This window comes from Mauremys mutica, chromosome 6 (assembly GCF_020497125.1).
Source record: "Mauremys mutica isolate MM-2020 ecotype Southern chromosome 6, ASM2049712v1, whole genome shotgun sequence".
In the NCBI taxonomy this organism is placed as follows: domain Eukaryota; kingdom Metazoa; phylum Chordata; order Testudines; family Geoemydidae; genus Mauremys; species Mauremys mutica.
This window is the reverse complement of record NC_059077.1, coordinates 42067201-42088282: the sequence shown is the minus strand read 5'-3', so window position 1 is coordinate 42088282 and position 21082 is coordinate 42067201. Positions and strand designations below refer to the sequence as shown.

General features: G+C 42.7%; 1 protein-coding gene across 3 annotated transcripts in view; it reads left to right on the top strand.

The window, feature by feature from the left end:
• The first annotated feature begins 305 nt into the window (after window positions 1–305).
• TENT2 (terminal nucleotidyltransferase 2) overlaps window positions 306–21082 on the top strand; it is a 74023-nt gene continuing 53246 nt past the window's right edge. The window contains exons 1-8 of one of the 3 annotated variants that reach the window (XM_045022116.1): window positions 306–455; window positions 8922–9113; window positions 9898–10023; window positions 12219–12468; window positions 16335–16449; window positions 16562–16653; window positions 17855–17921; window positions 19566–19635. In XM_045022116.1, the coding sequence (XP_044878051.1) occupies window positions 8959–9113; window positions 9898–10023; window positions 12219–12468; window positions 16335–16449; window positions 16562–16653; window positions 17855–17921; window positions 19566–19635 (875 nt within the window). In that variant the 5' untranslated portion in view covers window positions 306–455; window positions 8922–8958. Of the gene's footprint in view, window positions 456–5912; window positions 5936–8729; window positions 8783–8921; window positions 9114–9897; window positions 10024–12218; window positions 12469–16334; window positions 16450–16561; window positions 16654–17854; window positions 17922–19565; window positions 19636–21082 lie in introns of those variants that run through there. The other 2 variants (XM_045022118.1, XM_045022117.1) reach the window with 2 other exon arrangements.

The following is a 21082-nucleotide window of genomic DNA, read 5'->3' as shown; positions in this document are numbered from 1 at the left end:
AGCTCGCACCGCGGCGAAGGCGGGTAACAGCCCCCGGGAGGCTCACGCCGGTGCAGTAGGACTGGGCAGGGCAGTGCCCGCTCCCGCAGAGCTGGTCCCAGGGCGAGGGGGGCCCCCGAAGGACTCGCACGTCCCAGCGCGCACGGGCAGGGGACAGAAAAAAACGCCGCCGCCGCCACGCGGACCCCTACCAGAGCCCCGCGTCTCCAGCACGGGGGCGCCGCGCATGCGCACGGTGACAAGCGTGAGGCCGGGGTGGGAGGAGCAGAGCGCTCGCGGCCTGCCGGCCCGTTCTGGATCCGGGTCGGAGGGCGGCTCTCAGCTGGGCAGCCCCTGGCCCCGCTGGCTTCCGGCGAACTCCTGCCGGCGGAAAGCAGAGCGAGCGCCCGCCGCTGACTGCCCGGGGCCGCCGAGGCCCCGGCTCCTCCGCTGCCCGTCCCTGCCCCCGGACTGGAGTAAGTGTCCCGGCCGGGGCGCGGGCGAATCCTTGCTCAGGACACAGGGGAGGGGCCAGGGCCCCGCGCTCTGCTTCCGCCCCCCACTCGCTGCTGGGACAGGGGGATTGCGCCGGGGCCGGCGAGGCGCAGGGGGCACGAGGGCACTGGAGGTGTGTGTGTGTTGGGGGGGGGATGTGTGGGGTACAGAGCTGGGGCCTGTGGCACTGGAGGGGGGGGGGGTTAAGAACGGCCATACTGGGTCAGACCAAAGGTCCATCTAGTCCAGTGTGCCAGTAGCTAATGGCAGACGCCCCAGAGGGAATGAACAGAACAGGTTATCATCAAGTGGTCCATCCCCTGTCTCCCATTCCCAGCTTCTGGCAAACAGAGGCTAGAGAGACTTCAGAGCATGGTTTTGCATCTCTGTCTATCCTGGCTAATAGCCATTGATGGGCCTATTCTCCATGAACTTATCTAGTTCCTTTTTTTATCCTTGTTATAGTCTTGGCCTTCACAATGTCCTCGGAAAAGAGTTCCATGGGTTGACTGAGCATTGTGTGAAAAAAATACTTCAATTTGTTTTATTTTAAATCTGCTACCTATTGATTTCATTAGGGTGATCCTTAGTTCTTGTGTTATGAGAAGGAGTAAGTAATACTTCCTTATTTACTTTCTCCATACCAGTCATGATTTTTTGGGCCTTTATCATATCCATACAACTAATCATTTTTGTTGTCCTTTTCCATACCTTTTCCAATTCCAGTACATCGTTTTTTGTGATGAGGTGACCACATCTGCACGAATGTCTATAAAGGCAATATGATATTTTCTGTTTTTTATCTTTCCCTTTTCTAATGATTCCAAACATTGTTAGCTTTTTTGACTGCCGCTGTACATTGAGTGGATGTTTTCAGAGAACTATCCACAATGACTCCAACATCTTTCTTGTGTGGTAACAGTTAATTTAGATCCCATAACTTTATATATATAGTTGGGATTATGTTTTCCAATGTATTGCATTTATCAACATTGGATTTCATCTGCCATTTTGTTGCTCAGTCATCCAGTTCTGTAACATACCTTTTTAGCGCTTGGCAGTCTGCTTTGGGCTTAATTGTCTTGAGTAGTTTTGTATCATCTGCAAACTTTGCTACCTCCCTGTTTACCCCTTTTGCCAGATCATTTGTGAATATATTGAACAGTACTGGTCCCAATACAGACCCCTGGGGTACACCACTATTTACCTCTCTGCATTCTGAAAACTGATCATTTATTCCTACCCTTTGTTTGTGATCTTTTAATCCGTTCCAGATCCATCAGAGGACTTTCCCTCTTATCCCATGACAGCTTACTTTGCATAAGATGTGTGGGATACAGAGCTGAGGGCACTGAAGGTGTGTGGCGAGGTACAGAGCTGGGCACTAGACGTGTGTGCAGAGATGTGTGGGGTACAGAGCTGGGGGCTTGGGCCCTGGAGGTGTGGGGGGTACAGAGCAAGGATGTACGGCTTGGGCAAAGGTACTGTTCTGTGGTATGGGGGCTGGCAAGATGTGGGGGGATGTGCTCGTGGCACTAGAGTACAGAACACTTGAGGGGTGTGTGTGGGGTGGGTTGTGGTGTAGTACAGAGCTGGGGCCTTAGGGGCACCAGGTGTAGGGCACTGGAGGCATATGTGTGGCACGCATGCTGGGGTCTGGAGGCACTAGGCCACAGCAGTGTAAATGCACGTGGGACTCCACGGGGTTAGAAGCATGCGGTGTGTATATTGGTGCAGTTGTTGGTGAGCATCTGCTATTTAACATCCTCCTGAGATACTAGTGGAATGGGAAGAGCGTTATGTGATATGAGTACATCATCTCTCTTTTTTCCCAAATACAAAACAGAAATATCTATTGAACATTTCTGCCTTTTCAGCATTTATTGGTAATTCTACTATTTCCATTTAATAATTGACCAATACCATTGTTAGAATTCCTTTTGTTCCTAATATATTTTAAAAACTCTTTATCATCCTTAACTTTGCTGGCAATAGATTTCTCCTTGTGTCCCTATGCTTCCTTTTTCAATTTTCTATAAGTCCTAGCATCTGATTTATATTCAGAACTATCAGCATATCTTTTCTTCTAGTTGTTATATATTTTTATTTTTTATGTCTGTTTTCACTTTCCCTTTACACCAGGCCAGTTTTTTAACCCAGATGGCCCCCTTTCTCAATTGTGGCTTTTGAGGCATCTAGTAAAGTATTCCTAAATAATTCCCAATTAACACTCACATTTTTCTGATTAAATTCTTCCTCCTAGATGATCATTATTGTATTCAGCTTTGTGAAATTGGCCCTTTTAAAGCACTAAGTATATATATTACTGGTCTGGACTTTATTCTGCTTGCACATTATAAATGTGATGAAGTCATGATCACTTGTACTTAAGTTACCATTAATTTTAAGTTCTGTGATCATTCATTATCTGTCAAGATGAGGTCTAATATAGAGTTCCCCCATCTTGGATGAAACAAATTCTGAGCCAGGAAGTTATCTACAATATTTAGAAATTCCAAAGATGTTTTGGTACTGGCAGCATGAGTCCTGCAGCATGTCACCCAGATTGAAGTCCCCCATTATCAGCGCTTTTTTCTGTCAGTGATAAGGAGTTAGTTATCTGATTCCCTAGTGTGTTTTGAAGTTCTGTAGCAGCCCCTAATAGCTCATTGTGTGCTTTAAGTGTTAGGACGTTGATCCATAAGCATTCAAGATTATTTTCTTCTGAGTTATCAGGGACTTGGAAACAAGTACACCGCTACCTTGATATAACACGACTCGATATAACAAGAATTTGGATATAACGCGGTAAAGCAGTGCTCAGGGGGTGGGGCTGCGCACTCCAGTGGATCAAAGCAAGTTCAATATAATGCGGTTTCACCTATAACGTGGTAAGATTTTTTGGCTCCCGAGGACAGCGTTATATCAAGGTAGAGGTTAATACAATTTGTTACATAGAGCCAGGGCCGGCTCTAGGTTTTTTGCTGCCTCTGAGAGCGCAACTGCCGAAGTGCAAAAATAAATAAATAAATAAAATAAAAGCGCAACTGCCGTCCTTGCAATTGTGCTGCCCCAAGCACTTGCTTGGGTTCCTGGTGCCTAGAGCCGGCCCTGCATACAGCACCACTCCCACTCCCCTTTTGGCCACTTGATCCTTCCTACATAGGTTTTAACCATTGATTTAAGAACATAACATAAGAACATAAGAAAGGCCATACCGGGTCAGACCAAAGGTCCATCTAGCCCAGTATCTGTCTACCGACAGTGGCCAATGCCAGGTGCCCCTGAGGGAGTGAACCTAACAGGCCCTGCTAACAGGCAATGATCAAGTGATCTCTCTCCTGCCATCCATCTCCATCCTCTGACGAACAGAGGCTAGGGACACCATTCCTACCCATCCTGGCTAATAGCCATTTATGGACTTAGCCATCATGAATTTATCCAGTCCCCTTTTAAACATTGTTATAGTCCTAGCCTTCACAACCTCCTCAGGTAAGGAGTTCCACAAGTTGACTGTGCGCTGCGTGAAGAAGAACTTCCTTTTATTTGTTTTAAACCTGCTGCCTATTAATTTCATTTGGTGACCCCTAGTTCTTGTATTATGGGAATAAGTAAATAACTTTTCCTTATCCACTTTTTAAACCTTCAGTAAAGGAATTATACCAACTAGATCAAATTTATGCTCATAAATGAGAATTCCTCTTGTTTGTTACCCAGGCGCCTAGCATTGGTGCATAGGCAATTAAAAAGCAACAAAGAGTCCTGTGGCACCTTATAGACTAACAGATGTATTGGAGCATAAGCTTTCATGGGTGAATACCCACTTTGTCAGACGCATGTAATGGAAATTTCCAGAGGCAGGTATAAATATGCAGGCCAGAATCAGTTTGGAGATAACAAGGTTAGTTCAATCAGAGAGGATGAGGCCCTCTTCTAGCAGTTGAGGTGTGAACACCAAGGGAGAAGAAACTGCTTTTGTAGTTGGCAAGCCATTCACAGTCTTTGTTTAATCCTGAGCTGATGGTGTCAAATTTGCAAATGAACTGAACCTCAGCAGTTTCTCTTTGGAATCTGGTCCTGAAGGTTGAACTGTTCTCCTACAGGTTTTTGTATAGTGCCATTCCTAATATCTGACTCGTGTCCATTTATCCTTTTACGTAGGGACTGTCCAGTTTGGCCGATGTACATAGCAGAGGGGCATTGCTGGCACATGATGGCGTATATAACATTGGTGGATGTGCAGGTGAATGAACTGGTGATGATGTAGCAGTAGCCGATCTGGTTAGGTCCTGTGATGGTGTTGCTGGTGTAGATATGTGGACAGAGTTGGCATCGAGGTTTGTTGCATGAATTGGTTCCTGAGTTAGAGTTGCTATGGTGCAGTGTGTGGTTCATGGTGAGAATATGCTTAAGGTTGGTGGGTTGTCTGTGGGCGAGGTCGGGCCTGCCTCCCAAGGTCTGTGAAAGCGAGGGATTGTTGTCCAGGATGGGTTGTAGATCACTGATGATGTGTTGGAGAGGTTTAAGCTGAGGCCAGTGGAGTTCTGTTGGTTTCTTTCTTGGGCTTGTCTTGCAGCAGGAGGCTTCTGGGTACACGTCTGGCTTTGTTGATTTGTTAGGCAATTAAAGAATTTCTTCTCTTTATGTCCTTTGGTTCCTTGATTAATTTTGTTCTCAACATCTTGATTTTTGTTTGGAGTGCTCAGACCTTCCCTCTTTTTACCCTCCTCTTTTCTTATTAGTTTAACCACCTCCTGACTCCTCTAGCCCGCCAGCCATCCCCGAGAAGATTGGTCCCCCTTCTACTGAGCTGGAGGCCATCCAAACTTTATAGCTCCCTTTTCCCACAGAAGATGGACCTAGAATGCTTCCACCGAGCACCCCGAATCTCCGCCCCACTGATTCTCACCTGCATCCAGAGGACCCCTGCACTCAGACCTTTCTCCCTGCTGAGCCCGCCTCTTCCACACCTGGACCCCCTGGAAAGCTCCTCCCTCCTGCATCAAGACTCCCACTCCTGCACCCAGACCATCCGCTGCTGAGCCCCCTGCACTCAAACCCCCACCCCAATGAGCTCCTCACCCCACTGAACCCCAATCAGCTGCACCTGGATCTCCACCCCACCAAGCCCCATTCCCCCAGCACCTGGATTCCCTCCTGCTGAGCCTCATTCCCCCACAGCCCTCCTGCTTAACCCCAACCATCTTCACCTGGACCCCTCCCCCCTGCAGAGTCCCATCCCCCCTGCACGCGGAAACCCCCCTCCCCCCAATGAGCTGCTTGCACCCAGATTGCCCCACACAGAACCCTGTCATCCCACACCTGGATTCCCTCACAGTAAGCCTCTCCACACTTGGATTCTGCTGGGCTGAGCCTGTCTGTCTCATACCTGGATAGCGGGAGAGCTCTTTGTGGACAAGCTTGATTTTTCTTATAGGTTGGGCTGAGCAGTCATTCACAGGTGCGTCCTGTACATCTCTGTTCCTTTGGAACAGCTGGATCTTGAGAGGTCTCTTCCACAGTTTCCACGTTGAGGGCCTGGTATCAACTGGAAACTCCTCTAGCTTTGTAGAATTCCTCTTGATCCTTGTCTTTCTGGTGGCCACAGCCTGCTCATCCTCATCTCTCTCCAGCCATATAGAATGCTGCCGTGACCTTTTGCCTCTGGTGGTTACAAATTGCCAGGTCTTTTCTCTGTCTCTCTCTCTGTCTCGAGTCTTTGGTGGCCAGCTCCTTGAACCTAGAGTACTGATATTTCCTGAATCTGGCTCTCTAGGAACTCCTCGGCTTCTCTGATTCCCAGTAGTGTCTCTACTTGCCCCTCCAATCCAAGTGGGCATCATTTTAGGTTTGTCGGCTATGCATGTTAGGACTTGTCTGTATGGGGAAATCTACAAGCATTAACATGCTGCTGTAGTTATATTGGTATAAATCCCCATGTGGCAGTATGATAATGCTGGTAAATTTCCCCATTAAGACAAGCCCTTACTAAATGTTTATACTAGGACAATCAGTAATGAAAATTAATTTAAATATTAACATAATTTTCAAGCTTAATGATAACTATCACCATTTGCACAAACTGAACAGTTCATATCTCTGAGCCATGGGTTTAGGTTGTATTCTGATTCAGGAAGATAACTGGTGCATTGATTTATACTTGGTTCATGGGTTTTTCACAACCATTTTAAAAAGAAAGTTTGGATTCTGAAGCATAGTTTTCTTGCAAAGGATGTACTCACGTCAGGTTTTGTCGCTGGGGGGTCATGGAATACACAAGTACTTAGCATATATGAAGGGATGTATCTGGTGCTGGAAATGGGACTGGAGCAGTTTTTGTTTCTATGATATGTGGTTTCTCTTTCCTTAAGCAATTGGGAAATTACCACTGAGTTCCTTAATGGTTTAACTTTTTTTTAGCATGAGTATATCAGTGTTGTAGGTGGCGCTTTTTTTTCTTTTTTGTGGGGTAGTGTTTATAAAATCAAGTTGACAACCTAAAAATGTGGAAATATCTAATTTTATTTCCAAATTATTTTTGTGCATGCCGATGAAAAAGGTTGTTTGTGCATAGAGATGTTTGTATAATCTTAACTCTTGCAGCGAGTGGGGCTACTTGTGTGTTGGGATTTATGTGTTTGGGTTTAAGACCCTGAACATGAAACTGACTATAAAGAAAATTGAAAAAACTCACTGGCTTTCACTGCAGCAAAGAGAAATGTGAAAAGTAAACAGCAGTATGCAGTGATTAGCAAACTGGATTTGAAAATTCTTCTGAGGCAGCGTTAGTAACTTAAGAAAGGAAACTTGTTTATAACGTAAGTTGAGTTTAAGAAGAAATGCTCAGGAACTTCTGTAGTACATTATAATTCTGTGTCTAATTTGTCTTAAAGATGAAGTTTTTTAATGTCTGTTTTTTCTCTTTTAATCCTCTGATTTTTCTGATTCTATACAATGTATGTAATTTAAATGATACATTTTGGCATTTTCCTACATGGGGGCAAATGAAAATAGTAGGTTAGGTAAACTGTAACAGACTCACAAATGTTTGTCAAATCAGCTGAAACAATGTGTAATAAAAAAAAAAATCATTTTTACTACTATTGCCTTAGAACAGTGGTTCTCAACTCCCCACCCCCCTCCACGGACGACTTGAAAATTGCCAAGGGTCTTGGCAGACCACTTAATGATTTTTCCAAATGTTGTTTGTACCGTTAGCTAACTATTGTAAAGCGCTTTGGATAAAAGTGATATATAAATTAATTATACTTGTTTTTTGTTCTACAAATAAAAGTGCATAACTCATATTTTAATATCAGGAGTCTTACCTTTCTAATGCAATAGATGTGCCCTCTCTCCCCTGCTGCGGCAGCCCCCGAGCTGGGGCTGGGAAGGAGGTTTATGGGAGGGGGTTCTCTACCCCTGCCACAGAGCAGAGGCTGGGAAGGAGGGCTGTCTCTCCCCAGCAGCTGCAGCCCTGGAGCTGGGAAAAGTCGCCTCTTTCTCTGGCCACCGCAGCCCTCCATGTCCCAAACTTCCCCCACCCCCTTTTCTCACCCCACTGCCCCCTCCCTCCTACCCTCTATTCCCCTCCAAGGTCACCACCTCACCTTACATGTGTGTCTCTTCCAGGGTCCAGGCACCTAATTAGTGGAGCCATGCCTGCACGGCTCCACTAATTAGATTGGTGGCCCTTCATTCTCTTGTGTGCAGCTGCCCATGCACACACCTTAGAGGGAACTATCTGCGGACCACCTGAATGGAGCTCACAGACCACTGGTGGTCGACGAACCACAGTTTGAGAACCTCTGCCTGAGAACTCTATCCTGTAAACATGCATATGAGTAACTTTATGCATTCAATTGAACTCAGTTATATTGTTGAAACTGAAATCATTTAAAAACTCTAAATTACATTTCACCATTAATGTTGGCTGCTTACTTTTTGCATATTATTCATCTTGAACATGATAATATACTAGTTTTGTTTTATTTTATGGTCAGTTGCACCTTCTGGTTCTTATATAGTAACTGAGTGCCATTTTGTTTCTTTTGGAGTATTGCCTAGAAATGTTTAACTCCAAGTAGACTATTTACATGGAAATCAATTTTCAACAAGACAGTGGAAACACCTACCTTAGGTTTTATAAAACATTTTAAACAAAAACTAGATATGGGGAATTAATCAAAATTTCCCTTTAAAAGAATTTGCTAAATCAAGGTAACTACTTATTAAAATGATTTTGTTTTACACAGTGTCTTCTCAGAGGTGATAAAATACCCATAGGATAAGGCTGAGAAAATCTAAGGTGACTTCTAGAAATCTGTTTGATTTATTCTAGTTGTTCAGTGGCAAAATAGTTAAATCAATGCATGATTTGAAAAGAAGTACATAATTAGTATTTTGTTAGCTGCCTAATTTCAGGATTTTTTAAAATGTTGATCTAGGTAGAAGAATACATGTTCACTTTCAGTGAAGAAGAGCATGTTCCCAAATTCTTCCAACTTGGGTCGTCCACCCTTTCTTCCAAAACATCAGCAGCACAATAATTTCTTCAGTGAGCTTCCTCTGAACATACCACCCACTCTTCTCTCTCATCAGCAAATTGTTGATGCTCGGTTCAACTTTCAGAATGCAGCGTAAGTACAGTAGAATTTCAGAGTGGGAAATGGTTCCTGGAAGGCCTGTGCTTTTTTTTTTTTTTTAAACTGATCTAGGTTGGAGGGAGGAATCAAATGAAGATAATTCTCAGAGAATTAACAAATGTCACTGTCAAATCAGGCCCCAAATGTATCTTCCTTTGAAGGAAAATAATTTCTATTTATCACTGGAAGAATATTTTTTCCAATATTTTATACTTCGTCATATAAAATATTTTAATTTTGTTTAGAAATTTATCAATTTCTAAACATGGATTTGCATTACCTCTCTTGGTGGCGTGCATATTCCATTACTGTTCAGTGGTGAATGAAATACACACCAGTGCAATACATGATGCATCACAGCAGTGGGAGCTAGTAATCCACAGTGGGTCTTTGAGGATCTTAAATTGAGAATGGGTGGGGGTGGAGAGTCAACGGAGGAGATGAATAAGGGAAAGGAACATTTGGCTGGGGTTAAGTTTTAAAGCATGAATGTTCTCTTGAGAAATTCATGTTAACACTAAGTGTTGTTTTTGAGTGAGTTTGCAAAGTTCCTTTTGTATTTGTACTCTGTACAGTGACTACCTCATTTTCTTATTCTAGTCAATTTCATTCTGTGAAAAGTCTCCTCCTCCTCCTCCTTTCAAATGTAAAGAATAGATATACTACGTCTAACAAATAGGTTATAGTTGGGGTTTTCTACTTAATTTTTTTGTTGAAAAGTGTAAGAAAAATATCTCAAACCCTCAGCTATTATCTGAATAATAATTATGGACTGCAGTCTTTCTAGAGCTCTCTTGAGTGGGAACCTTTCAACTATTCCAGCTGTTTCGCCTCAGCCATTGACGTATGGAAATGGCAGCTCAGGACCTACATCAGCTGCCCCCACATTATTCCGAGGCAGGAAGTAAGTATTTGTTAGTATATAATTACTTATGCTTGTAATGCACAAAAAGGTGATTTTCTGAGAGACTTGATGGTGAGATCAATTTGCATTTTTTATTTAAAATTGTCTAGAATCAGGAATATTGAATAAGAAGTTTCTGATCAAGTAGGTCCAAGTGCATGCATAGCAGCACTTTTAAGCATTCATACACCTGCTTGTGACAATATTAGCTGTAATAGAAAAGTGCTTGGCATATACTGCTCTTTTATTTTCTTTTCAATTACTAGTGGCTCCTCCGCCATCTGTCTTGCAAATCAGGGCCCCGATTCTGTATAAACAAGCACACACATGTGTTTAACTTGAAGTAGATTAGTGTCAGTAATTTGATAAAAATTCAAATTGAGTAGAACTGCTTTTTCAATGTACATTGTATGGAGATTATGATGTTTCTGTGACATAGAAAACAGGAAGTCTGCAGTTTGTTTGCCTCTGCATCTGAGAGCTTTTTGAAGTATAGTATTAATTACATTTAGCCTTTATAACTTTTATTTCATTTTATAAATATATATGTGTGTGTGTGTGTGTGTGTGTGTGTGTGTGTGTGTGTGTATATATATATATATACACACACACACACACACACACACACACACACACACAAGATTCTTGCTTTTTGGAATTTTGTAAGCAAGTTGTGGCTATTCTACAATAAACAAACAAACTTACATGTAACTTTGTGTCCCTCTCAGTTGTCTTAGGTTTTTCTGAAAGGGAAATTCCAGATGGAAACTGGGTTTTGTTCAGTTTTTTGTCAAGCTGTATTTAGATGGAAATTGGAATTCAAGTAAATGTGCAAAAATAGGATACATAAGGAAAAAATAATCAAAACATGTTTTTGCATTTAAAACTGATTATTTATTAAACAAAGGAAGTATTAACTGTAGCTAACAAATTGGCAGATTTGAAAATCTGGCCATGGTGACCAGAAGCAAAGGTATTTAGGTGTCTAAAAATGCAGACAGACACCTTTTGAAAATCCCATTGGCAAACATCTGCATCTGTAGGTGTCTAAATATCTTTGAAAATCTGTCCCCATGTCCTTTGTTTTTAGAATTTGTATATCTCATCCTCTTCCACCTGATTTTTACTCATAGATTGAAAGAGGAAATCAACATCTGTTTTTTAAATTCCCTGTCAGTTTCTCAAATTTCAAATTTTTATTTTTAAACAGGTTTATTTTTTTTAAAAGAAAAGTTTGTTCATGGTGCATTTTTATAAAGAATAAATACATTTTTATATTCATGTTTTCTTTTTATACAAAACTAGAGCATCCTCTTCTGTACAACAGCTGTTTGAAAGTAAAATGTATAGACTCTAACATCTAATACAGCTTTATCACAATGGGAGTTTGAAATGCCAAGACAAATGTAAGACCACAGCATCACATAATAAAGTATATTTAGATTTCTAAAACTAATGAGAACATGCTCGATTATATTGTTTATGTTTGAAGTGGACACGTTAACTTTGAGCCACATTGATGAATGCATTAAACTATAAATATTTGCCAAATGAATAGTGGTTCTTTTTTGCCCAGATTACACATTTTACTGTCTGTACAATCTAAACCTACACAGACAAATTCTACATTTTGAATGGCTATTGTGGTAAGTTTCTCTCTTTCTCTCCTTCCCACCCTTGAATTTATCAAATTCGTCACTGGGTATACACACTGGACACAACTTTTCACTGCACCAATGTTGATGTAATTTACAAAAACACACTTTTCAGTAGTGAGTATTTCAGAAAAAAAGTAGGTTACTTTTCATAAAAATAGCCTGACCAGACTTCAGCGTGGTTAGTTATATTTTTGCCTAACCGAATTCACCATTTAGTTTCAGTTGACGATGGTATTCATTTTACTGTTGTATAATGTAAATTGTGCCATTAAGCAGCTGATGGTGCATTGCACTTCAGAGATGACTGCACTTCAGCGGTTATCCATTCTCATATGTTCTCCATTCAAGATTTTGATTTACTTAGTATCTAGGATGGGCGTGCCTCTTGTTTTTTAAAAAAACTTGGTTTTGCTGAAATATTCACTGTAATTAACTGTTAGTATTTGTACTTCAGGCTCTACTTTAAGTAATTCATTATTGGACGTTGGTACATGTTTAAATTACAAACTGGAGGGATACTGTCTTTGTTTTTTGCAGGAGGCTAAGTGAACAAAATGTTCCTTATGATGTCAAACGTCAGCGGTTTCATTCACCTCATTGTGAGTCAACTCTAGTTAACCAAACAGTGCCTTCACCAGAAGAACGCAGATACTCATTCCCAGGATCAATTCCTTCACCATTGTTTCATGCACATTACATACCAGATTTGACTGGATGTGTTCCACCCTTGCGAGATGCTCCATTTCCAGACCCTATAGAAACCACGCTCCCTGTGGCCAAAGATAAGGTAATGTTAACACAGGCCTGAGTTTTACTTTCTTCTTGTGAGATGTTCATATTTTATCATTTATATCAGGGGCGGGCAAACTTTTTGGCCTGAGGGCCGCATCGGTTTTCGTAAATTGTATGGAGGGCCGGTTAGGGGAGGGGTCGTGGCCCAGCCCCCACCTCCTATCTGCACACACACCCCGGACTCCTCCCCCATCCAACCCCCATCCCCCATTCCCTGACAGCTCCTCTGGGACCCCTGCCCCATCCACCACCACCACCCCCCACTCCCTGTCCCCTGACCACCCCTGGACCTCCGCCACCCCATCCAACCCCTCCTCTAATTCCTGACGGCCTCCCCGGGACGATGGCCCCATCCAACCCCTCTCCTTCTTGACTGCTCCCCCAGGATCCCTGCCCCCATTCAACCCCCTGTTCCTCCCCCAACCACTATCCACACCCCCATCCGCTGCCCACCACCCTGAACTCCTCTGCCCCCTATCCAACCCCTTCTGCTCCCTGTCCCCTTACTGCACTGCCTGGAGCACTGGTGGCTGGCGGTGCTACAGCCGCGCCACCCGGCTGGAGCCAGGCCACGCTGTTGCCACCGCACAGCACGGAGCACCGGGTCAGGCCCAGCTCTGCAGCTGCCCTGCCCCAGGAGCTCACAGCCCCACTGCCCAGAGCATTGCGCCGCTGGCAGCGCAAGCGAGCTGAGGCTGCGGGTGAGGGGGAAGAGCGGGGGAGAGGCTGGGGGCGAGCCACCGGCACCGGAAACGGGGGAGAACCAGGGAGCCATGCCCGCCCCCGCATACCCGGTCCCTGCCTGTCCCTGCCCGCCCGCCCGGCCCCGCATACCTGGTCCCGGCTCGCCTGTCGCCCGCCCGCCCGGCTCCGCCTCGCCGCCCGCCCGGCTCCGCCTCGCCGCCCACCCGCCCGCCCGGACCCGCATACCTGGTCCCGGCTCGCCTGCCGCCCGCCCCCCCAGCGACGCCACGCCGCCCGCCCGTCCGCCGGCTCCGCTTCACCGCCTGCCTGCCCCCGCATACCCGGTCCCTGCCTGTCCCCGCCCGCTCGCCCGTCCCCACATACCTGGTCCCTGCCCCACCTACCTGGTCCCGGCTTCTCCTGCCGCCCGCCCGTCCGCCCGCCCCCGCATACCCGGTCCCTGCCTGTCCCCGCCCGCCCGCCGTCGAGATAACAGGGTTTAACTGTATTTTCAGAATTTGCTGCGGGCCAATAAAAACTGACCCGCGGGCCGCAGTTGGCCCGCGGGCCGTAGTTTGGACACCCCTGATTTATATGAAAAAAGTATAAAGAAAACATTTAATGCTAGTGATTTTTTCTTAAGTATTAAAGGTAAGACACCACTCTGTTTTAAAAAGGGTTACCTAGAGAGGTCATGGAATCTCTATCCTTAGAGGTTTTTAAGGCTTGGCTTGACAAAGCCCTGGCTGGAATGATTTAATTGGGCTTGGTCCTGCTTTGAGCAGGGGGTCTCTTCCAACTCTAATCTTCTATGATCTATTAACAAATTTAAATGAGCTAGTGATACTACTACTTGTCACTTGCATGATGGTTTTACAGAGCACTTACAAACATTAACTAATTTAAGTCTGTTCTCCAGCTGGTAGGGAGACTCTTGTCTCTCAGGCTGCCAGGAGAACTTTTTTTGGGATTCTATGGCAGCATCAGCTGTTGGGTTTAACAAACATAGCTGCTTGTTCTTGCAAGGGGCAGAGAATGTCTGTAGCTCAATGCTACCTCCCTGTTTTCTTCCTACATGTGGATCTCATGAAATCTGCATATGGGTCAGGCAGAGTGAAAATCATAGCGGTCTCCATTTGTTGCATCACATGTGAAATAGCAGAGATAGGACTAATAAGGAAAGAGACCCAGTAGTGTGGGAGATTGCTCCTTTTGTAGTGTAATGAGAGAGCTGTAAAGAAGCCTCTCTACCCAAACCGGGAGGAGGTGAGGGAGAATTTATCATTCCAGTTCTGAGGATGTGTAAGGGAGGAAAAAGCACTTTTTGCTGTATCCTGCATCTTCTAGGATGTGTGGGAGGAGGGGCATAGCAGATATAATCCGAGCTGGTGGTAGGTATAAGCAGACTAAGCAATTGCTTAGGGTCCTGAGCAGCTCAAAGGTGCCACCTATTCACTTTTCAGTATGTGTTTGGGGGTGGCAAAAATATTCCTGCTTAGGGCCCCCAATGAGCGAGCACCACCTCTGGATATAATGATATCAGAGCCACAAAATAAGAACAAAGCCTGCTGCAGCCTTTTCTTTTGAAATTGAAAGACTGTAGTGCATTATGTAACAAATAACAGGGAAATGCCATGTTAGAATTTTCATTTTTAATAAGGTCAAGAATGTATTAAGACAGGTCTTGTTATACTACTGTGAAAATATTTACCTCAAGATGATGATGATTATAATGCATAGCTATAAAGTAGATTAAGAGAAACTAATGATGCTTGTTTCCAAATAAAACCAGAATTTTTCTGACAGATAGCTAGTGTTTTGATTTTTCCTCTCATGCAAACTGTCTTCAAAACAGTTTTTTTTAATATTTGTTTTTTCCTGACATAACTTTAAAGTTCCTATTTGTTTATGAGTCAATAGAAAATATTTGTAGCCTTTAGGGCTGCTCTTTGCTTGGAAGGTTGCAGATATTGCCTGGCTGAAGATGGAAATTGGCTTGCTGTGGATGAATAGCCTCTCTCCACATGTTGGCCAAATCAGTCTTGTGTGGGTGATTAAGGTGAATTTGAGCTGGATAAGGCTCTAAGGGCTTGGCTACACTTGCAAGTTGCAGCGCTGGTAGAGGCTTTCCAGTGCTGCAATTAGTAACTGTCCACACCTGCAAGGCACATCCAGCACTGCAACTCCCTGGCTGCAGCGCTGGCTGTACACCTGGCCAGGTTGGGGTGTAGCGATTGCAGCGCTGGTGATCCAGCGCTGCTCATCAAGTGTGGACACACACCAGTGCTTTTATTGGCCTCCAGGGAATAAGGAGATATCCCAGAATGCTTTTAACTAAATTACTCTCTTTGTTTTGTTATGCAGCCTCTCTTTGTTTTGTTGTGAACTCCGATCGGAGCGCCGTTGAACTGCTTATCTAAAAAACAAACACTGATCACAGCAAACAGGAGCTATCTGTACCTGGCTGTGAACGATCAAATGAGAGGCAAGCAGTTTGCTTGACAGAGAAACAGTGTTGGATGAAGGCTGTTTGCAATTAAGACTAAGGGTTCGCGAACATTTTGTGATTTTTCAATCCAGGGAAGCTAACACACAGTGTTGGCTCCAAAAATTCACTCTCTCTATCTTCCCCGCTCCCTGTCACAGTACACCACAGGGAGTGAGTGAAACAGCGGGGAGTCCGTGTTGGAGGCAGGCTGTTTGCAATTAAGAGTTAAGACTAAGGGCTCGCGAACATTTTGTGATTTTTAAATCCAGGGAAGCTAACACACAGTGTTGGCTCCAAAAATCCACTCTCTCTATCTTCCCCGCTCCCTGTCACAGTACACCACCCTCCACCCCCCTCTTTTGAAAAGCACGTTGTTGCCACTTGAATGCTGGGATAGCTGCCCATAATGCAGCACTCCCAACAGCGCTGTAAATGCTGCAAATGTGGCCACACACCAGCGCTGGCCCTGCACAGCTGCACGACCAGCGCTGTAACTCCCAGCGCTGCAACTTTCAAGTGTAGCCAAGCCCTGAGAGTGAATAGACTTTGGAAGCTAATATAGACATATATGTATGTTATTGCCTCTTAATTATGATGTATTCTGTCTTCTGTTTTTCATATAACTGTATTTTTTGCAGGAATTTTTCACCCATTATAAAAGATGTTTTTTTTTTGTGGGGGGTGTTAAGTTAAGTCAACAGGTTCTGGAGTTGTTTCAAGCATGTCAGCAACAAACCTGCGACTTGAACAAAAAAGAGCTCTGCCGAACGGAACTCCAGAAGGAAATTCAGCGAATTTTTCCACGTATGTTATTTCAGGCTTTTAGTACATATTTGACTATACAGGTTTCAGTTACATGATTTTGTTCGAGCTAAGAAAAATCCTCAAGGTTCATTCTATGGTTCTGTTGCTACAGAGAGCAGACTCTTCTTGGTTGGATCCTCACTGAATGGATTTGGTACTCGTAGCAGTGATGGTGACCTGTGCCTGGTGGTTAAAGAGGAGCCGGTAAGTTGCTTTAAAAAACATGTTAAAATTGGAAGACTGTTAACACAGTGAACTCTGTAATAAAGCAAATTGTCCCTTTCAAGATATTACCTTGAAAAATTTGGTTTTTGTTTAGTGGATTAAGTCTGTTTTTGGAATCCACCCATGTAAGAAATTGAGAGTTATACAGGAGGTGTGAAAACCTTCTATTTAACAATTATATTTCACATTGCTAGAGCTTTGATCTGTGGCTCTCAAAATACTTTACAAATCTTAATAATATAGCTTCATGCAACAGCCCTGTAAAGTAGTTACTTTAATTTTACAAATAGGCAGAACTGAAACACAGAGAGATGAGTTAGTTGCCCAAGGTCACACCGGAAAATCTGTGACACAGCTGGGAATACAACCCAAATATCCTGTTTCCCAGTTCTGTGCTCTTCCTTTTTTTAAAGGCACAAGACTGATAGTTCTAATAACTATCTTAGTTGCCACATCAAGTAAGGCAGAAATAGCGAATATTGCTGTACCTTCCGTATCTTAGATTTTTCAATAAGCGTACTTTACTTCAATAGGAAAAAAGTTCTCAAAGGTGAAAATGACTTAAAGTCCAGGTTACATATAATGATGACAGCCATTTGCATTATTATGAGACAGCAAGACAAACTTTCCGTGATACAAAATCCTATTGAGAAAAAAACAGAGAATGTGAACTTTTTAAGAGGGAATAGGGACTCGGTAATTTTACTCAGTTGCCACAGTAAGAAACCTTATTATGTAATATATCATCACTAAAATGTACTTATTGTACTTTACTACATATAGTGAGAGGAAACTAAAAACAGGGAACTATGTTAAGTTCAGAGAAAAGGAATAGTAAAACTAAGTCTTAAGCAGAGGATTCTGGAGTATTCTTGTAAGTAACACCAATTAAAGCGAATGTTGCAAAACTCCAGTTTCTTCAGATATGGGTTAGCTTCCTGTCATAGTTGTTCCCTGGTGTGACTACGATGTATAATAAGCAATACTCTGTATGAAATATTTTAGCTGTTGCTAAAGAAAATATTATAAAGGCTTTGATAAACTTCCTGAATGCTGATAGGTTTTTACATGCTCATCTCCTAAAATATCAGATTTTTTCCATTCACTGTAAATATTGTATAAGTAGGGAAAGAGAAGGGGTCACATACTTATGTTCTGTATCTTAAATTTCATATTTCAGGTAAATCAGAAGACTGAAGCAAGGCATATACTCAGCTTAGTCCAAAAACTCTTCTGTACTAAACTTTGTAAGTCCCAGACAATTGGTAATAGTGTTTGTAATTCTGGAGGCAAAATGGATAGTTCATTAAAGCTACCTTTATATGTATATGTTGTCTAGATTCCAATCATATGGGATAAAAATATCACATAATATACAGTATCTTATCACAAGGGGTAAGTGGTACAGTAGTTGGAAAGGCCTTTCCAGATTCTAAAATCAGATAGACATGACTTTTTAATTGTCACTGGGAAGATTATTTTTAATAAACTAATGTTCCCCTCTAGTGCTTGCAACCCAAACCTTACATCTTTAGGTTACTGAGAACCTGATTGTAAACATGAAGAGAAACAGCTTAATCTATATTCACTACCCTGAGAGAAATATAAAATTAGTATTATAGTGAGGAATAAGTTAATTTAAGGTGGTCTTAAAGGTAAGAACAAAATGTTCTTACCTTTATTTTCCTTATACTTTCTAATTCTGGCTTAATTTACAGTAGCGAAAAGGGAAAATAAAATGTTGTGTCTGATACAGAAAGCGTGCAAAGTTCAAGTGGTCCCAGATTTTGCTAACATAGTGAAGACTATTAAAAGCTCTGTTCCCTGATGGTTTTCTGTAATGGTTAAGCTCCTTTGGACTCAGCTTTTCTCTCTCTGTCTCTCCTGATTATTGCTGAGTGAGATATGCCTCTGGGAAGATATGTCCTAGCTCCCGAAAAACAAAGTGCAGGTGTGGTCTATCTCCCCTACTCTCCTTTGATGGAAAGAGTTGTCCTAATTGCAAAAATAACAATAACTTGTCTTCTATGTCGATAGAACGCTAGGGAACATCTTTCTTAGAACAGAGTCAATTAACCAAATTAACAGTTCCTGCAGAGAGTTTTAAGTACAGTATGTATGTATAATGAAGATACAATTCTTGTGTTAAGACAAAATCAAAGTACTAATCTAACAAAATGTAGATTAAAAAATCCTAAATACTAAGGGAAAAGATTAAAAATTAGACAGGCTAGTTACATCTCACACCCACAGCTCAGTGCTAGTCTGTTCTGCTGTATATCAGCGGACTGTGGGTCTGGCTTCCAAGTTTTAGGTCTGGTTTTGTACCTCTTACAAAGTAAGTAGCACTAATATAAGCAGTTTCGTTGACTTAGAATCATAGATTATTAGGGTTGGAAGGGACCTCAAGAGATCATCTAGTCCAACCCCCTGCTCAAAGCAGGACCAATCCCCAAATGGCCCCCTCAAGGATTGAACTCACAACCCTGGGTTTAGCACGCCAATGCTCAAACAGCTGAGCTATCCCCAATGGTCCTTTTCATGTGAGCAAGGACTATTCAATGTAGCATTTGAAGAATTGGTCTTTTTAGGATTAATCTGCTTGTATCTCATGTCCCATTGAAAAACCTTGGACCAATGGTTTTTTCACAGTAGACATGAAGTTAACTTTAATTTTTTCTTATAATCACCTAGATTGTATTTCAGCTAGTAGTTCTTCTAGGTTTACTGCAAAAGTTCATATTGGACTTCATTAAATCACTTTAGTTAAGTTCACTAGTCAGCTCCTATTTACTAAATGTGAATGATCTGACTACCACTTTAGGATCCAGTTTTCTTACAGTCAACATCTTGCATTACACTTCACTGAATATATTTTTCCTCCCTTTCAGCAAACTACATTGAGAGACCTCAGCTGATTCGAGCAAAAGTGCCAATAGTGAAGTTCAGGGATAAAGTCAGGCAAGTACTTTAAATTAACATCCTTTCTTAGGCCTGATACAGTAAAGTTCTTAAACATGTACTTCGCACTTGAGTAGTCCCATTAAAATCATGCTTCGTATTTGTGATGTGTAGTCAGATCATAGATCTTGTCAGCTAGCACAGTGGTAATGTCAGCTTATCTCCTTCCTGGCTTTAAGCAATTCTCAACAGCCCCTCCAGTTGCGAGTTTTTATGATGTGAATAAATAGCAGCACCACATCACATATTATCATTTACACAGCGTTTTGTCTCTTAAAGGCCTTAGTTAATAGTAGATCTGGGTGAGAACCTTTTTCTCATCCTGGAAACATTTTTGAGATTTTGAAAAATTGCCAGTTCCACGTTGGGACATATCAGAGACCTCTTGAAATCTTTTGTGAAAAATCAGTGAGCGCTCCCACCCAGAATAGCTAGTATTCCTGTGGTTAGGGGGCTCACCTGGGAAGTGGATATTCAGGTTCCAGTCATTCCAGGTGAATATTCTAACTACAGAGACAGAGAATTGAACTCTATCTCTGATCTATTGAATATTTACTTATTTATGCAAAGTGGAACTGGTCAAACAGAAGAGAGCGAGTCATCCATTACAGAGTAATAAATAGCCTGTGAGCTAGAACATTCGCCTGGGATATGGAAGACCCATGTTTAAGCCTGTGCTCCAAATCAGGCAGAGCAGAAACTTGAACCTGTACATCCGACTTCCCAGGTGAGGGCCGTAACGACTGGGCTATTCTGAGGTGGGGGGTGGTTTCTAGTTTTGACCTGAGGCATCTTTCTCACCAAAAGTGTAGTTTCTGGTGCAGTCCTGCAAAAATTGGCATTTTTCCAAAGAAACGATATCTTAGAAAAAATTCTCAAACAGCTCTAGTTAATAGTTACTTCATTGCAGGATAAAATTCAAAGGGGAAAAAATTCAAGATGTTTTCACCATTTAAGTGTTTAACTGTTGTCAAGAATTAATTCATGATTTCTTTGAGTGTGGCAGTGTGGATCCCACTGTAGATGTGAATGTGACTCACATATACAAGCTCAGAATCTTTTGAATAGCAGTATCTGTCGGTGCTTCACATGCCCCCTGTACCGTCTCATGTTCCCATTCCAAGACAAAGGACAGAATGTCTGCAACCCTCCCTCAGTTGCCTCTCACTGTCTGTGGCAGCAAAATGGAACCTGGCAAATGTTCAACCCACTACACTTCTTGAGCTTCAAACTTCGTTTTGTGAAGAAACTCTTCTTCACTTCTCGTTATCTTTGACTTAGATGTTTAAAAAAAATGGGTACGTGCCCTATATGCCCCCTATAGAGTAGGGCAAGGCATTTTGAACCAACTGTCATCATGACAAACTCTAAACCCACAGGGTTTAAACCCTATCTTTCATGTGATAGTCATATGCTCTTCATTGATGGGCTCAGCAGATGTCTCTTC